Source organism: Chelonoidis abingdonii, chromosome 2 (assembly GCF_003597395.2).
Source record: "Chelonoidis abingdonii isolate Lonesome George chromosome 2, CheloAbing_2.0, whole genome shotgun sequence".
In the NCBI taxonomy this organism is placed as follows: Eukaryota; Metazoa; Chordata; order Testudines; family Testudinidae; genus Chelonoidis; species Chelonoidis abingdonii.
Window position 1 is genome coordinate 89,031,196 of NC_133770.1, and position 23,029 is coordinate 89,054,224.

General features: G+C 39.3%; 1 protein-coding gene across 42 annotated transcripts in view; it reads right to left on the bottom strand.

The window, feature by feature from the left end:
• CLASP2 (cytoplasmic linker associated protein 2) overlaps positions 1-23,029 on the bottom strand; it is a 282,910-nt gene that overhangs the window by 68,746 nt on the left and 191,135 nt on the right. For 21 of the 42 annotated variants that reach the window (XM_075062547.1, XM_075062544.1, XM_075062545.1 and 18 more), the window contains 3 exons: positions 21,482-21,583; positions 6,447-6,617; positions 5,258-5,365 (listed from right to left, as the gene is read on the bottom strand). In XM_075062547.1, coding sequence (XP_074918648.1) covers positions 5,258-5,365; positions 6,447-6,617; positions 21,482-21,583 — 381 coding nt within the window. Of the gene's footprint in view, positions 1-5,257; positions 5,366-6,446; positions 6,618-21,323; positions 21,351-21,481; positions 21,584-23,029 lie in introns of all 42 variants that reach the window. The other 21 variants (XM_075062549.1, XM_075062543.1, XM_075062540.1 and 18 more) reach the window with 4 other exon arrangements.

Genomic DNA, 23,029 nt, shown 5'->3' on the forward strand with positions numbered 1-23,029 from the left:
CTTGTCTACACTGGAGGGCCTAGCTTGAATGATAGCAGCCACAGTGCAAAATAATACTTGAGCTGCACAGAATAATTAGATTACTGCAGAGTTATTGTATTAGCAGATGACAAGTTGTGCTATCTTGAGCTGTAGCCTATACTCTTGAAAGGGTAGCTAATTCAAGTTAAAAGTACCACTAGGCTCAAATTAATGTTTTTTGTGCCTGGATAATAAAAATGATTTAAAAAGGTGTATTTTTTTAAAATAACTTTTCATTTAATTTTTAATAATAAAGTATTTAAAAATAAATTCAAATTTAATTTTAAACCTCTATTAAGGCCTAAATTTACAATTATTCTACTTAAATAAATAAATATATGTTACATCAATTAATGAGATTAAAGAGTGCTGCTTTTTAAATTATATTTAGATTTCTGAAGTCAACTCAAATTTTTATAAATGTGACACAATGTCAGGTACTGCATTAAGAATCTGCATTATTTTCAGTCTTTATAATGGAGTGTATATTGGTACAGATGAACCTCTCTAATCTGGCACTTGCTGGTCCGGTAACATCCGTGGTCCGGCATAGGCGCCGACTCCGTGAGTGCTCCGGGGCTGGAGCACCCATGAGGAAAAATTAGTGGGTGCGGAGTATTCACCAGCACCAAGCTCCCCCGTGCCTCTCACATGCTGGTGTCCCCACACTTGCCAACTCCTCCTCCTCCCACCCAGTGCTTCTGGAGTGCCCTGAACAGCTGATTCACAAATTCAAGCTCTGGGAAGGAGGGGGAGGACCTGGGGCCAGGGCTGGGACCCTGGGCGAGGGGCTAGCAGCTGGAAGCCAGCAGCTGGGACCAGGTGGCAACGGGGCCAAGCTGGTGCGGGGACCACACTGGGTGCACTGCCTGCGAGTGCTGCAGCATCCCCTACATACATGCCTACAGAGACCCCCGGCACTCTGCATTGACCTCCCGGGGTTCTGCAAATACTCTGGTTCGGCACCGGTCAGGTCCTGAGGGTGCCGGACTAGAGAGGTACAACCTGTATTTACATTTTTTCAAATGCAAGTACTTTCAGTTACTGGTGTGCAGAAAAGCTTGTGTCTTAATTTTAGTTTCAGTTTAGCTAGCAAGTACAGTGAGAATATTTTCTTCATTTGGACTAGTTCATTCAAAGCTGAGAAACTGATTGGGAGTTGAAAAAGCAGGAAAGCTTGTTTTCCTCTTCCAATCTATGAATAAAAATATGTGGGACAGGATGAGATCTACTAATTCTAAACATTTGAAGGCCATGGGGCCAGACTATCAAAGGTATTTAGGTTTTAACTGCTTTTGAAAATCTCACTAGGCACCTTTCTGCATCTTTAGGTGCCTAAATACCTTTGAAAATCAGTCACAATGTCCTTCAAGTTTTTAGGATTAACTTCCCTTAGAAATGAAACTTAAATACCTTCAAAAATCTGGCTCATGGTGACAAACAATCCATCAGTTTACTAACTACAGTTAATACTTCCTTTCTTTAACTAATCAGTTTTAAATGCAAAATATGTTCTGATAAACTTATTTGTTTTTCTTATGTATCGACATATTTAAGGTAATTTTATTTAATAATTTAAAAATGCTGGTTTTGTACTATTTAAATTTAATTCAAATTTCCATCCAAATATATCTTGACCCCAACCCTGAGTAAAAAATTATAATCTACTAGGAAAGAATTGTATCATTCACCATTTTCTAATTGTAAAAATTAAGAATCTGAACAAATTTATGACAAGCTATACAACTGATTAAATACATATGTCCAGATCTTGTACATCCTCCTGATTAGTAAGAAGTACGGCCAAATTTAGTGTAAAAGCTTTATTTGGTTGCAAATCGGCATGTTTTAATGGTTATACAAACCAATGAGAATGAACCTGTCTGTAAGAAAATAACTACCTTAAATATGTTGATTCATAAGAAAAACAAGTAAGTTTATCAAAACATATTTTGCATTTAAAAATGGTTAAAGAAAGGAAGTACAAATGCAAACAAGATTGAAATTAGTTATTAAGTCAAGGTTTCCTGCTTACTGATTTAAATAAGGAATAAAATCTGTGATTTAAATCAATCAATCCTGGTATGGACAGGACTCGAGTTACAGGTAACATTCCACTTATAACCTGAGTTGACTTTACAGTGAAGACAAGCCCCCTTAGTATGCAATAGATGACATTTTTTCATTGTAAATTTTGTAATCCACTAAGCAACGTTTAATATATTTTGCATCAATATAAATATGCTTACATTATTTAACTATGAAGTATGTTTTTTCTCTCCCACTAACTATATTATTGGATGTTTGGTTCTTTGGCAATCATATGCTAGCATACTCGACTAGACACTCAGCAGTACAAAAGTCAACACAAAATCAATGGCAGCGACACATGCTATCTGCAGGGCTTTGAACACATGCAATAGTGGGAGCAATTTCTCTATAATCTTCCACAGAAAATTCAAATCTTCCACTCAAGATATGAATTAAGAGTTCACAATATCACTAGGAATTCTATTTAAAACAACCTCTCTCTCCACAATTATATAAAACAAGCAAGCCAAAATATAATAATACATGGCTATAACATATTATAACATGTAAAGTTGACTTTATTCCACAATCTCTTCTTCAAGAGTGCTCTTTGTACTCCTGATATTATAATGGACCATCTCTAATTATTTAATTTGGTTATTATTTTACCAAATTTTTAAAGATTTGTTACAATGAAAAATGTTGAAAAGGACTAAAAAATAATGTACTTTCTTGTCAAAGGAATTTAGAAAGTAATCTTGAAAAATATAAACCTTTACAATTAACTGTATATCATAAATCAATATTCACTTGCATATAAATCACTTGTTTCTTAGAGCAGTGAATTAAAATAGGTGCCCCTCCTCAATTCTTTGATATCAGCATCTGTAATCCCACTGTGATGTTGGATTACGAAAAGGTTTATATACCACACATAGAAATGGCATAAACTTGGCACATTATGCAAACAAAATATTATTTTTTGGGAGCCATTAACAACAGTCTACAGTTGTAGAAGGATTATATCGCAAAATTGTCACGTACATTATAAAATAAAACTAACCACTGAGACAGCTGATTTACTTAGTCTACATTCCACTGGAATCAGTGGAAAATTTGAGAGAGTAAGGTCTGCAGAATTATTTAAAGAAATAAATTTGACAATAGACTAATTATATGGAATAAGACAAACTGGCTTAACTAATCACTAGGGAAATTTGAAAACAAAGAAATCAGGAAATAGAAAGGTAAGAAGTCCTGTGATATTTATTTCAGGAACAGACATTTTTACTAAATCTTGATTTCCATAGGGTTATTTTACATTATTGATACAAGCAACAGATAGAACCTACTTGTGGCATTTGGCATCTGAATATAGAGGATAAAAACTTCATTAACAAGAACAACAGAAATAACATTTCAAGTAACAGCTGTCCCAGTAACCCAATATCTAACAACAACATTATGGAGTTATTTTAATAACAGTGTTCTAAAATATGGAGCACTTGGCTTGGCATAACACGTCAATCATATACAACATGCAAGCAATTAACTATTCAACTGTTCAAGCTGCAGAGTAGCCAAAGAAGCATAGAGTATCTGAAAACACTCTCCTTTTTGAAAACAAACACGTAATACACCATATTGATAAAGAGTTGACTAGTGGATCCTATATAACATGCTCATTCATTAGGTTTCCTGATTAAACAACATCTGGTTAAATTAGTATTAGATACCGAGACAGCTTCCATTTATTTACCCAACTCTTTGCCAGTAAAAATAAGGCTGAAAGGAGCAAACTGCCTTAACAGCCCAAAACAAGGATCAGACTTTCAGGTGCTAATTAGGAATATACTGTGGTGCGCCAATTTGATGTTGAAAATAGAGTAAATATCTTAATATTTTGGGAGTGAGCTGAGGAGTTGGAAGCAAGGTATCTTTGCTGTAAACTATACTGAACTGGGAAGAAATAAAAAAGGCACTAAAAATCTATGATAAATTCATATAAAGTAGGTAAATTTCAAATAGAACCTTCAAGTGATACATTTTCTACTTTACAGAAGGAGCCACAAACCAACTAAAATAATCTTTTCAAGACAAGTTTGCTACCTAAGTCATAGGCAACTTCAACCAGATAAAATAATTTATGATGAGAAGCTATTGATTTTTTTAAAGCCAACTATGGGGTTCCTGTACTTCCATTTGGGTTTTGTAAATAGATGTCAGTTTGATACTTGCAAATATTTGAAGTGTCAGTCCAGTAAATTGCAGTATTGCATGTGAAAGCTGTGTCATTGTTTACAGTAGCTCTAGGAAAAGTCTGAAGTATCTGTGGTTGTGCAAATCTGAAATGGAAAGAAGTTGCCATCCTCCTCTCCCCCATGTAACGACCTATGTTAATCCTGTTTTTGTGTGTGATCCTGTTTTTGAGACACTGAAAGTAGGTTTCAAAACTGGATTTAGGTTCACCCACTCTGACAAGGGCCCTTACTATTTGCTTCCATTTATTTCCAAAAAATTTAGACTATTCTTACAGTGCAAGTCTGCTTTGAAAAATGACTGCATGAAACTGGCATCTTCCAACTCAATGGATCTGCTACTAATCTGCACTGAGATTCATACTGACTTACTTTAGTGACAAAAACAGAATTTTAATTTTTTTTACTTCTCTTATGACAATATAGCAATTTTTTTTCTTTTCTATCAATAGAATTGTTTAGTAACTACACTATAATTTCTATTATTCCTGCAATATAAAACCAGTTATCAATCCGATCTATCTGATCCAGGGAGCAGGAAGAAAAACCCAGGTTTTGAGCTCAAGAAAATCTAGTCACAGTTTTTTATTTATAAGCAAGCCTTTGATATTGAAATCAAGACAAAAACATGTAATCTTACAATGCCATTTTTACAGTCACTTTTCTGAGCAGAACAGCTCTTATTAATGCCTCAATCTAGGAACTGTGGGGTGAGGTTATCTTTCCAGGTTCTTGGTGTAAATGATAAGACTAATACCATTGTGACATTTACTTTTTTAACATGCATTTCATTCACACGTTGATCAATACTCTAGCAAAGTAAATGGCAAATGAGTTCAAAGAAAATAATGGGCAGCTACTATAAGCTAAATGAAGAAGGCATGGGTTCACTAGATGCAGGTAATGAAAGACATAAATAGGCACAACAAAGGTCTCCAAGTACTTACCAAGGGGTGGAAAAGAGCGGACAGGGCTTGTGTCCCTGCTACTTTCACGGCTGGCCTCCCGACTGCACCCCTGACTCACACTAGGTCGAGGAATGCGGCTGCCTCGTGCTAGTATGATTCAGTGTACAGACAAACAGCAGCACAGAAAGGGAGAAGACACAAGAAAAGTTGTAGTTTTAATGTAATTTTGTTTGTGCAATAAATGAGATCAATTACGTATTTCTAGGAACATACGTTGCCTCTATTCATGTAGCATTACAGTATTATCTTCTGTCTGACATTTTACGAATTTGACGAATTGCACTAAATGCAGCCAGTTCAGATGAAAGTAAGTATTTTCTCCACAACATAAACTAACGTGAATTTGGAACCACTCGAAAGAAAGCTGAAAAATGCTTGAAAAGGATGGTAACTTTTTCCAGATTATAGTTAAAACACTGATCAGTACAGCCTGTGAAGAGCATACAAACTCAGTAGTTCATTCAGTAACTTACTCAGTTTAGTTCCAGCTAATCTTTCTTTTTTCATGTGGAAACAAATGTTGCTTTTGCTACACTAGTGTACAGTACAACAATCTATTTAAAAAGGGGGGAAATAATTCAGTTTAAGGTAAAGATATGGTAAAATTAAATACAAATACTATAGAAAACCAGCTTACGGATAGCAGTAGCCTCAGTTTTATTTACTAACATATTTCAAGAGAGTATAGATAATTGACTTATACCATGAGGCTGTACTTCGGGAAAATATGAAGCATAATGTATTCATTTTTACACTACACACACACAATATAAAACAAGTATTTCAAGGACACTAATTGTCTTGATGTCTTCTTCCCAGTTTTCAGTGTTTCCAGGTTGCCATGAAGATTTTGAGGGTTCCCAACAACACTGGATTTTCATAGGGGCCCAGTTCACTTGCTCCTTCCACACTTCCTTTTCTCTACTTAAAGAGTTAAGCATGGAGGCATAGATCAGTGCATTCAGAGAACAGCAATCTTCACAGTCTCACCTTAAATTTGAAACTGTGTTGCAAATCATAACCCTCCCTTTAGGAGTTGGCTTTGCGGGTCCCCAGTTAGATTTTAGAGTTTCAAAGTTTTTCAGCCCAACCAGCTGTAACTAGGCATCAAATGCATAAAGTAACATCATCTGTAAAGAAACCTAAAAGGTTACTTGATAGTTCTTACCTACTGACAATCTAGAAGGACTTGCTTCTCTACTGCATCCTTGGCTTCGTGGGATCTTGCTCCGTTTTTGTGCTGTTGCTGGATTGACTAACACTCTCTGAACTCCCGTGTTCATAGTTGAAAGTGCAGTTGTAGTCAAAACTCTTCCAGGAGATCCAGATCGACTACCAGCTGAAGGCGAAATAAGTAAAAATAAATAACTTCAGATGAATAGAGAGAACAAAAAAGACAGAAAAACAACATGTTTGACTGAAATGGTTTAAAAAAATAGTTTGGAAGAACTTACAAGATAAAATGTAAAATTTGAGAAAATCTGTAAGATCTACATCTAGTCTTAAAAATAAAGTACCTCTCAAAAGGTATAGGTATAAAAATATCCCTGCAAGTCTGAAAACTCTTATCACAGTATTTAGGACTATATGAGCACCATAGCAAGCAATTGTAACCGCACACCAAAAACATTATTCCTTTCACTAGTATTTACAAAAGCATCCAATATTCTCGAATGTGAAGACGGAGAAGTTACTTACCTTACAGCAATTTGAGTTCAAGAGGTTTTGTCCCTATGGGTGCTCCACCATAGGATGTATGCAAGCCCATGCATCCGCGATTGGAGACTGCAAAGTAGTGTCTGTGAGCCCATGCCTATACAGAGCAGTTCCTCCTGCTTTGAACGAGTGCATCTTGGGAGACGTCAGCCCACCACCACTCATTTCCTTCTTGATAGCGAAAATGAATTCCACAGCAGAGGGGAAGGAGGGCGGGAGGTAGAGCACATTTAAGGACAAAACATCGCAAAGAACTCAAGTTACTATAAGGAAGTAACCTCTCCTTCTTTGAGTATGTCTCTATGAGTGCTCCATTGTAGGAGACACCAAAGTAGCAGCTCAATGAGGAGGTAAGTTCAGGACACACACAAAAGCCGCATTACCAAATGAGTTATCTCAAGAAGCAGATAAGATGAAGCAATGTTTGGCAAAGACATGCACAGAAGACGAAACAGGAGTCCTGCAGATTTCTGCTATGGCAACAACCTTCAGTGGAGTTACAGATCTGGACTGAGCACTAATGGAATGTGCTGTTACTCTGTGAACACCAGCATTTTCAGAGCAGGTCAGGATGCAGTTAAAACCCACTTAGTCTGTGTGAGAATTGGTTAACCCTTCATTCTATCTGCAATTGATACAAATAGTCTGGGAGTGGCCAGAATGGTTTATATAGAAAGCAAAGGCCCTCCTGACATTCAGTGGACAAAGGGTTGATTATTCTCTGGAGGCACAAGGTTTGGGCAGAAAACTGATAGGTGAATTTCCTGGTTAATCTCATATTCCAAGGGAGGAATAAAACATCTGGGAGGAAGCAAGGATAGGGATGTAATATAATTTTGTCTTTGTAGAAGGTGGGTCCACCATGAGATCTTCCCACTCCCCCCCATTCACCTTGCTGAGGTGAAGGCAACTGGGGAGAGAGCAGGTTGCCATTGGTTTGAAGGGGGATTTTTTGGGGGCATTCAAAATCAGGTTCAAGTCCCACTGGGGAGCCAGCTGTCGAATGGGCAAAAGCAAGCTGTATATGCCCTGAAGAAATCTGGTTGCTGTAGGGTGTGGCAAAGACTGAACCCCTGGATAGGTGAGTGGAAGGCTGTGATGGTGACAGATGTACTCTGACGGAGCTCATTGAGAAACCCTATATCTTTAATTCAAATAGGTAGCCCAGGATTTTAGAAAGAAGAAATTCCTAGCCTTTAGAAGATGTGAGGAAGCACAACGATTGGAAATGCTTGCACCTTTGCAAGCAAGTTTTATGAGTACTAGGCTTTCTACTAGATAAGAGAACTGACTGAACTCTATCCAAAAAGGTCAATTCCATGCCTGAGAGTCACTGAGCAGCCAGGTTCTCAGATTCAGAGAGAAGGGAATGGGATGGATAATGACTTGTGCCAATAGGTCTTTTGTAATAGGAAATCTGAGGGATTTTACCTTCAAGAGGTGGATGAGGTTTGTCCCAGCCAAGCAGGTGATACAAGGCTAGCTCTCACTCCTTGCTTCAGAAGAGTGGAGGATTAATGGTACAGGTAGATAAGCACAAAGAAGGGTACAAGGCCATGTTGTTATCAGGGCAGTCCCCAGAGAGTCATGGCTGTAACTTCCATTGCAGTAGAACAGGAAACATATTTTGTTCAGGGTAGCGAAAAGGTCTACCCCGGTATACCTCAGGTCTGACAGATCCCGTGGAAGACAGAGTCCTTGAATTCCCATTCATGATCTCACCAGAAGTGCCTACTCAAGGAGTCTGTGATTGTATTGTGGATACCTAGTAAATAGGCTGCTGATATTTCTATCTGATGAGACACACACAGATTCCAGCCTTAATAACTATGCACATAAGGACTGGGGTCTTGCTCTGCCCTGGCAATTGACTTAATACATCGCTACCCTGTTGTCTAGCATTACTCTGAGTGACGCTGTATGGTGTGAGAGAAGTGTTAGCAAGCACATCAATCTGTTTTTAACTCCAGACACTGATTTGGAGCACTGATTTCTGTGCCAAGTCTCCCTGTAGATGAGCTCCCATCTCAGAGATGCATTTATTGGAAGGGTCTTCAAAGGTGCTGGATACAAGAAAGGGGTTCCAATACAGACCCTCCATGTGTTCTTCCATCATGTACGGTAGTCCAACATCTTCTAAGGCATTGTGATATGTTAGGAAAGACTCTGTCAGTTTGGAATAGATGCTGTCCTTATCCACGTACAGAAGCAACCTGAGGTGCATCCTCACATGGGGTGTCACATACCTGGAGGTGGACACGTGGCCTAAGACCTACAGGCAAATTCTCACTGTTTTTTGTGGGCTGCACTGCAATGTTGAGATTTGGTTGGACAGGGTGAAGAATCTCTCCTCAGTATTTAGGCTCTTGCTGTTGTGAAGTTCCAGAGTAACTCCTATGAAGTCTCCTCTCTGTACTGCAGATAGAGTATATTTTTTTGTGGTTGATGCAGAGTCCCAAAGATGGGAATAGTGTTTAATAGTCTGGACATTGCTGTCTGAACTTCTGTCCACCAACTCTTGGACTTCCTCTAGTGGGATCTGAAGTGAATCTACTAGCCTTTTCATGAGATCCTGGAAAGTCAAAATCATCAGCATAGGAGAGCACTGGTGACAACAGCACCTCATTTGGAGATGAAGAGGACTTCAGAGATGGAGGTGAGATCTCAGCCTGAGACTCTTGCTCCTCCTGTACACTGTTTTATTGTCCGGGGCTGTAAACAAATCAGCAACTGTGACTGAGGTAGTCTGCAACATAGAACCTAACCTAATGTACTGGGACTTGGAGGGGGAGAAGCATCCACCTCCAGAGCTAGGGCAAGTTCCAGAAACAGGAGCTTAAATCTAGTCCTAGTCTAGTCTTCCTGTTCTCTTGGATCTGCCTTTGAAATCCAGACAGATCTTGCATTTAGAAGGGTTGTGACTTGTGAAAGTCCCCCCAACCACCGCACGCCGCTGGAGTGTCCATCACTATGGGGAAAGGGCTTATGGCAAGTCTCAACCCCTGCCCCCAACCAACACAACAGCTGCTATGCAAAATAAAGGTAACAAAGAAAATAGATAAACTAAAAGAAATTACTAAAACAAATAAATGAAGTAAAGAATTCACAAAGTGAAGGTGGGAAGCTGAATACAGCAGAGTCTTTCGAGATACAAGTGGCTAAAAAGGAACTTTGTGGTGACAAGCTTGCAACTCCTTATGTTTCCCTGTTCAAAGCATGGGGCACCCATAGGGAATATATAGTAGAACAACAACTGTGTGTTCATTTTGTAAATTAATTATATGGGACTGTTGGTCACATATTGCTATTTTCTGAACCACCAGTAGTTAAACCAAATAGTTAATTTAGTTCTGTAACATCCCTGGACTGATCACTTTGGTTTTCACAACACAACAAATAACTACTGTATTTTCTAAACAAGTAAAAGATGAAGTAGGCCCTGGTATTTCTTCAAATCCTACTCTCTTGGAGCCCAATCATCTAACACTGACTGTAGACAATGGAAAGACTCCCACTGACTTGCATGGAAGTTATTCTAAAAATTCAATTAAGAAAGCTTTTTTAAAACTACAGTTTTCAACCTCTGGAACACATTATGAAAAAACACACCTGATCAAGATGTTAAAATTCTTTGTTAAAGTGTCTTAGCAAATTTTATTCATAAAAATTATACATTTATTAGAAATTTGATCTTTGATTTTAGCATATTGCATCCATTGGAAGAAATTGGTCACTTTTACCTTTGAAGTTTCAGCTGTGGATATCTTACATTTTAATACCTAACAAATGGTCCATTCATATCCCTTACCGATATTCTAATTAAAACTGTATTTTACAGCAATAATCAGTTTAATTATATGTCATCATTGCCAAGTGCAGAATAAAAACAATTTCACCTAAAAGTCTTAATTAAAAAGCAAAGCTACTTTTAACCAAAATCAGCTCAGTGAAATGAAGCCTTTAATAATTTTGCTAGCCTCATTTAAAAGAAGAAAAACAGTGTTAGCATAGCAATGCTATAAAATGTCTATTAGCTTAAGTAAGTTTCATAGTACTCTTACATTACAAGAACTACCAGTATCAACCAAAAAGCAAAGATGCTATAACAATAAAAAGTCCACAGCCATATTTTTGGACCACAAGATGATTAAAGCTTGATAGCAAGAAATGACTGAAAAAAATGTGTGGGAGGAGGGGAAGGGGAGGAAGTCGGGAAACTGAAAACAACGTACCATGCATAGACTATATGATTTCTTGGCTGAACACTTGAAATGATTATTTAGCAAAATGCCCTTTGCTATCTATGGGCCTATTCAGCAAAAATGAGACATGCAATATTGTGCAGCACGGAAGTCATGAACCTAGTTTATGTTACAGAGATGAAAAGCAGACATTTCTACCAGTTTTGTGAGAATTAAGAGCTCATGCAGAGCCTCTGCACTATCACTGAGCCCATCCCAATTGATTCAGAAAGACCTGGCAGAATACAGAATAACTGTCCTCTGTACTAGAGAATTTCCAGCAGATTCCCTGAAGAAGCTTGCAAAACCTGATAATCCTTTACCCTTCCCCTTCGCTAAATGCAAGAAGTGTGCTTGATCAACAAAGTTACATACATCACTCTGCTTTTATAGAAGTTTGTTACATCTGGCTGACCACTACTGTGGGGTACACTGGACTTATTGAACATGTTCAGCGAAGTCTCGTATCTTCAGAACTGTTCACCTTACACACAGTAGCATGAGCAGTTGCAGGTCTAAGCAATTAGTGCTATTTTGATAGTGAAAGAAAAAAAAATTACGAAGATGATACTCCACAATTACAAAGAAGAAATGTTTTTTCCTTCTAAGAATTACATTAAACTAAGCAGTTGTAGGACCATGGAAAGTGAGCTGGAATTTCTGCTGAATAGGGTCCTATGTTAGCGATATGTAGACAAATGACCAAACAACAATGCACACACAAATTCTGAGAGTCTTACCACCAATGGGGTTAGCAGACTGTGATCCTGAACAAGTGTAAAAGGCAGGATTAGGGTAAAGGTTTATAATCCATGAAGAGGGAGGGAGCAGAGCAGATTAAAAATGGATGGCAAATGGAAACAAGAAAGCTTTAGTCAGTTCACACAGGAGAAAAAAGCCACAAAAGAGTTATGCGAAAAGCAATGCATTTTAGTAGCTTCCACAACTAAAGAACTAGGTTCAGATGCCTGTGTACAAATCAGATGAAGCAAAGCTGCAAAAGCAAATTACAAGTTTCCATCCTTCTACAGCATAATACTAAAGAATTACATTATTTTCAATTAAATATGAACTCAACTTTCAGAATATTTTCAAGTAATATAAGACTGCAAAACAATAAAGATTTAAAAGCTGAAGAAAGCAATTTTCATGAAAGGCCACAAACATTTTCTTATTCAAGACAAAAACAATGATGGAAAATTTGGCTGGGAGTGAGGTGGGTGATCAAAAAAGCTCCAGAAGGGGAAGCACAGGTAACTGGAACACATTTGTAATCTGACAAGACACTTTCAGATAATAATTATAAAATGAGTCAACATTTTTAGACTTAATTACATTTTGTCACACTTTCTATTATTTCCTTTATTATAATCTATCTGAGGGAAAAGCAAAATAATTTTTTTTCAATCAGAAAATGTATTCTTCTTCTCTAAGAGAGATAAACATAGTCACACTATGCAATCCCTAATAAATTAGCCGGAACCAAATTGAAAACAAGAGTAGCAACTTTTCTATTTATGACTTAACTGCAACATAGATCTGTATAAATGTATTTAATACGACTATCTATTTACAAATAGCTCTGAGGTTGGGAGTAAGAGGAAAGTTCCTCCAAAATCCCTAGTTATAATTGTATATTTTTTCCCCACCACAAAACGACCCAACCTTGCGAGTATCAGTCAAATATCCTAGCCTTTAAATATATACCCTTGAAACCTGAAGTACAGCTCTAGCCCTAAATTAGCACAATGGTTTAGGTTTCAAAAGAACTTATACTGGCAGTATGAGACAATAATAGCTTGTTATAAAATGACTTTTTTTTTTTAAAATATGGAGACTTGGTCTAAGACAACAGAAGGGGAACACTGTACTACAATTATTTGTAAGAGGTGGGAAACTAAGTCTAATATGTAATCCATTATAAAATGGTCTGACTAATCTGGAACTTTTCACTCACAGTTTCATGTCAATAATTCTCATTTAAATTAGAATTTTAGAAAAATTATGCCACAAAATGTCAGGCACACTTGTGCTTCAGTTGCCCATCTCCTGTCCACTTTTATTTATACTAGAGTTGGAAAAAGGTTCAGAAAAGGACAACAAAAATGATTAGGGGTCTGGAACTGCCTCCATATGAGAAGATTAATAAAACTGGGATTTTCCAGCTTGGAAAAGAGACGACTAAGGGGGGATATGATAGAGGTCTATAAAATCATGACAGGTGTGGAGAAAGTAAATAAGTATTATTTACTCTCTCTCATAACACAAGAATTAGCAGTCACCAAATTAAATTAATAGGCAGCAGGTTTAAAACAAACAAAAGGAAGTATTTCTTCACACAACACACAGTCAACCTGTGGAACTCTGCCAGAGAATGCTGTGAAGGCCAAGACTATAAAAGAACTAGATAAATTCCTGGAGGAAGGGTCCATCAATGGCTATTAGCCAGGATGAGCAGGCATGGTGTCCCTAGCCTCTGTTTGCCAGAAGCTGAGAATGAACGATAGGGGATGAATCACTTGATGATCCTCTGTTCTGCTCATTCTCTCTGGAGCACCTGGCATTGGCCTCTGTCGGAAGACAGGATACTGGGCTGGATGGACCTTTGGTCTGACCCAGTATGGCTGTTATTAAGTTATGTTTATTTGCTCTATTAGTCCTCTTTTACATTGTCTAGGAATTCTTATTTGTCACATTCCTGAGATTTGTAAGCAATGAGCTCTGCTGAAGGATTCAGCTCTGAATGGGAATAGGGCTGCCAGTTAGGAAGGGGTGGGGGGATTTATTTTTCCATACTACGATAGGTAAAGCCATCCGATTATTTCAGTAGCACATCAGGGAGTTCTACCCAACTCATCCCTTCAGACTCTCATCCAGACAGAAAGTGAGTTCTTTGGCAAATAACCACAGTTACCAGTAAAATGCAATTTAAAAGCTTAAGTTTACATTTTATTGAATATGAAGAATTAATTAACTAAAACTCAATTAGAACACAAACCTCTTAACACCGACCACCTCTGCAGAAACTGAATATCCATCAATGATTTAGGCATAACTCTTTTTTGCCATTTATTTTGAGTAATTTCCCATCAAAATTTCTTGATTAATAAGCTCTTTTATGGGTATAATGCGTATGTCTGTTGGTCTTTAGATTTTGTAAAAGCTTGTTTTCACAGAACCTTCAAATTCTGGGCCAAGTTTGACCAGCGTCCCTTTGAAAATAAAAAGGTCTGCAGGAAATTCTTACTGAAAAATTAATGCAAACTTATAGTAAGGAAGATTTTATAACCAAATGTATTTGTTCACTTTTAATTTCTGCTATTCCATAACTATCTAAAAAAGGGTATGTTATGGACTAATGACCTTTTTAAGCTACTACACTTTCTGTGCACTTTAAAGCATCATTCTACTCTGAAAAGTGGTTAAAATTATATTGGGTGTGTCATTTCTCTCACTGGTTTCATAACAAACTTGCCAACTTTACAAACAAAAAGTTTACATACTGATTTCTTGTATCTGACAGTATTTGTTTGTGCTGTCCTGGTAACTGCACAGTAATTAGCCATATACAAGTGCAGGTGAATGTTAGAAAATTGTTGATTTTAAAAAAATGTTTTCTACAAAAGTGCATACTGAGTGGAATGGGATAGCATTTTTTAAAAATCAAAACTGATAATATGTTTAAAAAAAAAAAAAGCCAAAACCCCACTATTTAATGACCACTTATATTTATGTTTGGCAGAATCTGATTTTTTTTTTTAAATAATTTTCATGGATATCATGGTTTATTTTTAAGCACCATTTTTATCAATTTATGTTTTCATGGTTAAGCATAATTATGGGTTTCAAGCATTTTTTTTATTTTTATCAATTTTAAATGTTTACAGTTGTGGGAAATTATGGGGGGGAGGTCAGACAATGAGGGGTCAGACAATGAGGGGTCAGACAATAATTTAACTAAAACAGATGCTGAGATTCAAAAAAAGATGGTTACTTATCTTAACTGTTGTTATCTTCGAGATATGTGTACCCTATCTGTATTCCTCCGAGGGTTTTGCATGCGCACTATGTGTCTGGAGTTGGATGATTTGAAAGTAGTGTCCACTGGTCCTCGCACGTGCCCTGGTTCACCTCATGGTTTCATATGAGGTCATAAAGGGCAAGGTGGACCAACGGCATCTCCACTTCCTTCTCCACGGCGAATCCAACAGATCCATAGCAGAGGGGAAGGAGGGTGGGAAGTGGAATTCAGATAGGGACCACACACCTCTAAGAACCTCCAGTTACAGGAGTAATCTCCTATTGTACTCAACTGAGGGTGATTAATAAGGAGTACCTAAGTTGGAGGAGTGTGCAAGGCTGGAGATGGAACTGTTGTGCAGAGGATTGCCATGCTGAAGGAGGCATCTGCTGTCATGGCCTGTACCAAGGCATAGTGTGTAGCAAAGGTGTGCACTGAACTCCACATGACCACCCCACAGATATCCTGGAGCAGCATGTCATGGAGGAAGGCTGTGGTCAAAGCCTCAGCTCTCGTGGAACGCTCCTGGCATCCCAGTGGGCAGGAGGAGGCCAGAGAGTTGATAGCAAAATGTAATGCAACTAAAATTCACTTGGAGATTCTCTAGATGGAGACTGTCTGACCCTGAGTTTTTCTGCTACTGTCACCAACGGTCTGGGGGACTTCCTGATGAGGCCTATCCTCTGTAGGTAGAAGACCAAGGCCCATTGGATGTCTAGGGAGTAGAGTCATCATTCCTCTGCAAATGTGCGTGGCTTCAGGAAGAAAACAGGTAAGTGAATGGACTAAATGTGAACCTAGGAGGTGACCATTGGTAGAAATTTGGGATGCAGGCACAGGGAGACTCCATCTTTATGGAAAATCATGAAAGGGGGTTCCACCATCTTGGAACCAAGTTCACTGACCCTTCTTGCAGAAGTGATAGCAACAAGAAAGGCAACTTTCATTTAAAGGAGGAACATGGAGCATGATGCCAATGGTTCAAAGGGTGGTTTCGTTAGTACAAATAGAACTAGGTTAAGATCCCACTTGGGAGCAAAGGGTTTGATGGGAGGGAAGGTTCTGATAAGCTCCTTCTAGAACCTAACAGCTAACGGGGTGTGTAAATCATGTTGTGTGTCCCTGGGAGAGAAGCTGCAGACAAGCGGGTAATGCACCAATTCCAGAGGTTGACTGCTTTTACACACAACACAGTTGACTTTTGCCCCCATTCGTTGATGTGGAAAACAGTGGTGGTGTTGTCCGACATGGTAAGAACATGATGGAAACAGATGAACAGGAGAAAGGCTTTTCTTACATGCTTTCCTTACAGCCCAGACTTCCAGGATATTGATGTGCATCCTTGATTCCTGAGTAGTCCATGTTCCCTGTGTCATGTGATCATCCATGTGTGTTCCCCAGTCTTTAAGGGATGCATCGGTGATGACTGTCTTGTCCGGGAAGGAGGAGAACCGCTATTTAGACATGACATGGGTCTGTCCACGACTGGAGGGCTGAGAGTACCCTGCAGGGACTGTCAACACGAGGTCCATGGCATGACGACTGGCTAAGTAAACAGTCTGAAGCCACATCCAGAGGCAGCGACGGTGGAGTTGAGCAAAGGCAGTGACATATGTACATGAAGCCATGTGGCCAAGAAAAGACAAACAAGTCCTGGCAGGGACATAAGGATTGTTATCAATGCACGTTATTAGTTCTCTCAGTGTATGGAACCTATTCCTTGATAGGTAGGCCTGTGCTATGACTGAGTTGATGGTGGTCCCTATAAAACCTGTGGATTGTGTGGGGTCCAAGGTTGATTTTTTAACATTGATACTGATCCCAAGGGACAAAAGAAGACTGAGCAACACAGATGTTGAAACTTAGGCTTTGTGTCTGGACTGAGCAGCCAGGAGCCAATTGTCAAGATATGGGAATACCAGGACTCCATGACGTCTGATATAGATAGGGTGACCAGATGTCCCGATTTTACAGGGACAGTCCCCATTTTTTGGGTCTTTTTCTTCTATAGGTTCTTATTACCCCCCCACTCATCCCGATTTTTCACCTGCTGTGTGATCACCCTAGATGTAGGCCACCATGACTGCAAAAACCTTGATGAAGACACCGGGAGCAGTAGTTAGTCTGAAAGGGAGAACCCTGTTTTGGAAATGGAGCAGATTGTGAACATCAGGAATCATCTGTGGGCTGGATGTATGTCTATGTGGGAGCGTCTTGCATACTGAGAGCTCACATGCCTTTTTCTAGTGATGGGAAATTGCTGCTAGCGTGACCATATGAAACTTGGGCTTGCAAATGAAGCGACTGAGAAGCCAGAGGTCTAGAAGTAGTCTCCATCTGCCTTTCTTCTTGGGTATCTGGAAGTAAATTGAATAGAATCTGGTCACGTGATATTCCCAGGAAACACCATCTATCACTTCCTATTGTAGTAAGGAGTTCACTTCCTCAGTGAGGATGCTGTCATGACGGTAGTCCCCGAGGAGGGATCAGGAGGCTGTGGAGGAGACAGTGTGATGAATTCGATCATACAGCCATGGTGGATGATATTTAGCACCCATGTGTCTGTTATTGCACTCCAAGCTTGGAAAAAGAGTGCCTGAAGGGGGTAAGATGGTTGCGTGGCAGTAGGCAAGATGGCTGATGGCTCTCAAGAATGTCTTACAAATATCTTTTAGCTGGGGATTGCATCTGCAAGGAGGAAGCCTGTGAAGGTGGTCCCAGAGGGTGGGATCTCTGTCTTTTGTCTCTTCTGTGAAGGTGCATAAGGTCTCTGGTGGAAAAACTGGGAGGATCTGTAGCATTGTGTGGATGGCAGGCAGTGGAGCTTACACTTCGCAGCAGGCATAAAAATACCCAGTGAACATGGGGTAGTTCTTGAGTCTTTGAGAATATGAAGGGAATCATCAATCTTTTGATTAAAAAGATGGGATTCATCAAAAGGGAAGTCTTCTATAGTGTTCTGTACCTCCCGAGGAAAAACCACGATCCCCTCCGCATGACTATGCTTGCAGCCATAGTCCTGGAAGAAGTAGCTGCCACATCCACCACTGACTGGAGCATTGTTCTTGCCACCAGCTTCCCTTCCTCTATGATCACCTGGAAATGAGCCCAACCTTGCGGAGGATGTTTGTCAGAAAATTCCTTCGGTTTGTTATAATTCAGGAAAACAATTTGGCTAGTAATACCTGATAGTTCAAAATCCTGAATTGGAGACTGACCAAGGAAAAGACCTTAGGGCCCAAAAGGTCCAACTGCTTGCCCTCTCTGATGGATGATGTGGAAGGTGCGTGCTGTTGCCTGGATTGTTTAGTTGCTGCCTGACCCACAAGTGGGTTCGGGGGATGTGTGAGAAAAGAAACTAAGACCCATTAGCTAGAACATATCATTGCTTTTCCCTTGGAGGTAGGTGTGCATGTGGCCGTTGCGTGGCATACCATCCTAGCTGGTTTAAGGATGGCATAATTGATAGGTAGTGCGACACTAGTTGGTGCAGATGAATGGAGGATATCCAGGAGTTTATGCTGTGTATCCCAGATTTCCTCTAAGGGGATGTAAAACTCCCCCACTGCTCTATGCAGGAGATCCTAGAATTAGCTAAAGGCAAGGAGCACATTGAAATCACTGCCTTGTCTGGGGAAGAGGAAGGGAATCTCTCCGGTTCCAGGGGCACTATTGGAACTAGGCTAAAGGGCTTCTCTTCCAGGACTGTATCTGAGCTTCTACTCAACGGCCCCTAATGGGGAGAGAGATGAAGTCTCCCTTGCAGACCAGGTGAATTCTGAGAGGGAAGTATTGGGACCATGGCCCACAATAAGACCAGTATGCTCAATCTGGAGGGAGTTGAGGCAGATTCCCCTTGCATGGGGAACCAGTGGGTCCATGGTGGTTGCTTCATATGGTCTTGCATGATCCAGACGGCCTTCTAGAATACACGTATTGCTATAGGGGATTGATGGTCCCTTTCCATCATTCAACTCTTCCAAAGATGAGAAGGTGGACTATAGTTCCTTCGGTGGTATCACCAGAGTCAGCAGAAGCATATAGACCATTAGAGTAGGAGGTGAGGGGTGGCATGTCATGAGGGGGAGAAAGTCTCCCAAGAGGTCGAGGATCCCAACATGCAAGACAATCTTGGTTCCTCTAAAATGAAGGTGTCCTGGGGCTCTGGTGCTTTTCCAAATCTTCCTGATGTTAGGGGTAAGTGGTGGTAGAGTAGTGGACTTCCCTGGATCGCATGAGTCCCACACTTTATGGGGTGTCAATGTTGACAGTACCTGCAGTTTGGTACCTGGGACCATCAGATCCCGTCGCTTGTGGGACTTCTTTTCACGTTTATGCACTTTAGAGTGTGCTCCCTCTCCGTGACTCGAACTCATGGAAGCAGTATCTCCTCTTTGTTTTCAAGGAAGACTTAATACCACGCTTATGGGAATGCTTCCTTACCTCCAGACTAGTCCCCGGTGTGGGTTCCATAGTGGTGGTACCGCCAGTGCTGGATCCAGACTCAGCAGCAGGAGATGCATACCCAGCTGTTTCAGAACGATGTACTGGGGTGGAGTGGGGTGGATTCCCCTGGCTGGGGTCCAAGCAAGTCCTCATGGAGACTTTCATAAGGTACTTCCTGAGGCAAAGGCCCCAACCTTTTTGGGTATAACTGCGGAAAGACTGGCAAATATTGCACCATGATGTAATGTGGTTTTCTCCCAAGTAGTAGAGGCAGCACTGGTGTTTGTCGCTGACTGAGAAGGAATACAGGCAGGAGGCACAGAATTTGAAGCTCAGAGTCTTGGGCATTGTACCCGTGTGAGAGTACAGGGAAGAGCAGGAGGGAGGGTAGGGACCCCGCCACCTCCCTAAAAGAAACTATCTATCCTAATCACTAACATTACGATAAACTGTGATAAAACAGCTAAAAATCCTATAAATCGTAAAATTCTTAAACTATGTACAACCATGTTTTTAAAGGTGCTTCAGAGACAAGGACACTGAAAGTTCCAATCTGGACCAGGTGGTGATGAGAAGGAACTGAAGACATAGTTGTGCCGCCTCGCTTTTTCTCACCTCAGATGAAACCATGAGGCAAACCAGGGCTCACGCCTGGACTAGTGGACACTATTTTCAAATTGTCTAGCTCCAGATGCATGGTGTGCATGTGTAAACCCTCAGTGGACTACAACAGAGACCATCACTCGAAGAAGTTAAAGGTTTATAACAGTTAAAAAAAACAAACTGTCAACATCACGTCAAAATATGCAAAGTAAATACCCTTAAATCAAACTAATAAATTCTCAAACATAATTTTTCTTATGGTGTCTGTCTGTAAGTTTTAATTATCATCAGTGGAAATATTTTTTCATTGGTTTAGATGTGTACAGTAAAATAGACGTTCACTGATAAATACCTAAATCTTCCAAGCCTACACATATTATCATTTCAAAATTTTAAAAATCATTTAAAGCCTAAATAACACAAATCACTTTTAAACATTGTATATTTTAAATAACCACCACCTTAGCTCCAAAATTAAACTATTTCTATTGCTGCTGAGGTAGAAAAAAGTCCCAGTGAAAAACCCTCAGTGAAGAATTTAAAAAGAAACATTAAATGCGAAACAAAAGGAAATTTGAGGAGCAAAGATACTGGTGATATGTAGGAAACTAGAGTGCACCCAGGTGGCAATGGCAGTGTCTACTTTATAGTGAAAGGTACAGGGGAAAACACAATTACTGAATTATAGACTACTATTAATTAAAAAGCAAGAGGATCTGGGTACTGAAGAACTAGGATTTCATGTCATCTATAAGTACAAAAAGACACCACCTACTTTACCTAATTTCTGATATTACATTTCTAAGTATTCTAGCTAGTTAGTACAGAAGGTTTTGTTGGGGGTTTATAAGACTAAAAACTGGCTTTAATGGCAGATTTAATTTCCTGTTATACAACGTATTTTAAGGGGTGAACTAGCCCTAATTTTTCTCCGAAAAGTATCACAACACAAATCATCAAAGATTTCAAAAGCATGCAAATACTACTGACCCAAAGCACTGGAAAAAAAAAAAAATACCTTCATTTTTGTCTGGCGATGATGAACCTAAGGCACAGAACAACAACTCAGTATGCGGCTTATGTTTTTTAAATTAGCTTTGACCATTGCCATTGGTCAATGAATGTATGCAAAGCATATGGCCTATCAAGTATTACTGATAAATGAGCAATACATACGCTGAGATTGAGAGACAACTTTCGTTCGACTACGTCCTCTAGAATCTGTCTTTGAATTTCCAATTCCAACAGACGGCGTTGAAAGCTTTGTTCGTATACGACCTATAAAGTAAAAATGACATTAAGAAAATAGTCTTCATTATGAATAGAGATGTCATAGTGTTAATGAATGTTTTATTGTGTTACTATAGTTGAAAACTGAAGATTTACATACCGGAAAACTTAATCATCCAAACCTCACTTGAAAAAACCCAACTCAGAGTAGAAAATTGAATACCACGCTAGATTTAACTGAAAGTTAAGAAACACAAACACTTTTCTTTCTGACTGTAGGTACTTCAATAAAGAATTATTTAGAATTTAAACGAGCTCATCTTCATCAACACCAAATTAGATAACTCTAGTTTTCTCCAGAAATACACTGATTTTATATTTTTAAATGTAAAGCTTATGAAGTAAGAGTCAAGAAAAATATTTTACAATTTAGGAGGAGAGAAGTACCTAAATGTAACAAATATCATACTCAACTCATTACTACTTGAAGGCTGTAATTTTATTAACTTTCCATTTTCGTCCTTTAGGTAACAAAGCCAACCCTGGCTCTCTTTTGAACAGGCCACTGAGGATTCTTGCCAACAATTCTGAGGAACACTGCTCTGTTTTTTTAGAGACCTGCAATCTAATTTCTCTGTACATCAGGATACCACTATACTCATGACTATGAATGTGGACACAAAAGTAATTCTTTATACTTTAAAGCACTTCCCATACAAGGTTCTCAAAGAACTTTGCAAAGACTAATGAATTAGTCTCAACATCCATGTGAGGTAGAGAAATACTGCCGTTGTTTTACAAAAGGAAGAACTGAGACACAGAGATTTTAAGGACTTGTCTGAAATTACTCAGGAAGTCTATGGCAGAACCCAAACAGAATTCAGCTCTCTCCAGACAGCCAACCAATAAGATCGTCTTTTGTGTGACAACATCTCTATTCCTCAATGTTTAGACAATGCAATGAAATTACAAAAGAAGGGAAGATTCCAGCAGCATCAATGACAGTTAATAGGCAGATTACTCTTAAAACTGAATAACTAGACTTCTGCATACAGGTCCTAAACCAACCTGAGAGCCCCACACAAAAACAATACCTAGAACAGCGAGTTGGACACAATTTTGGAAGGTTGCAAGAAGAAACTGCTTGAGAAGTGATGCTCTAGCACAACAATTAATTCAATTTAAGACTGCGTTAACTTTAATAAAAAAGTTTTGCAGACACATAGGGTCAATCCTTAACCCAGAAGAATTAGGCACACAGGCTCATTATATCTAGTTTCCAGCCCCTTTAGGCTTTCCACAGCAGGATTTCAATACCAGCCAAGTTAATATTATTCATCCAAGTAGAAGGAACAGTCCACAGAAGAAAGTCTATGGGAAGAGAGCCAGGATAAAGGAGGTTATTCACTTAGCTGCTAGAAAGCAATGTATTACCATTACTGGTTAAATTGATTGGGACAAACTCTACCCTCTGTCACCACATGCATTGCCAAT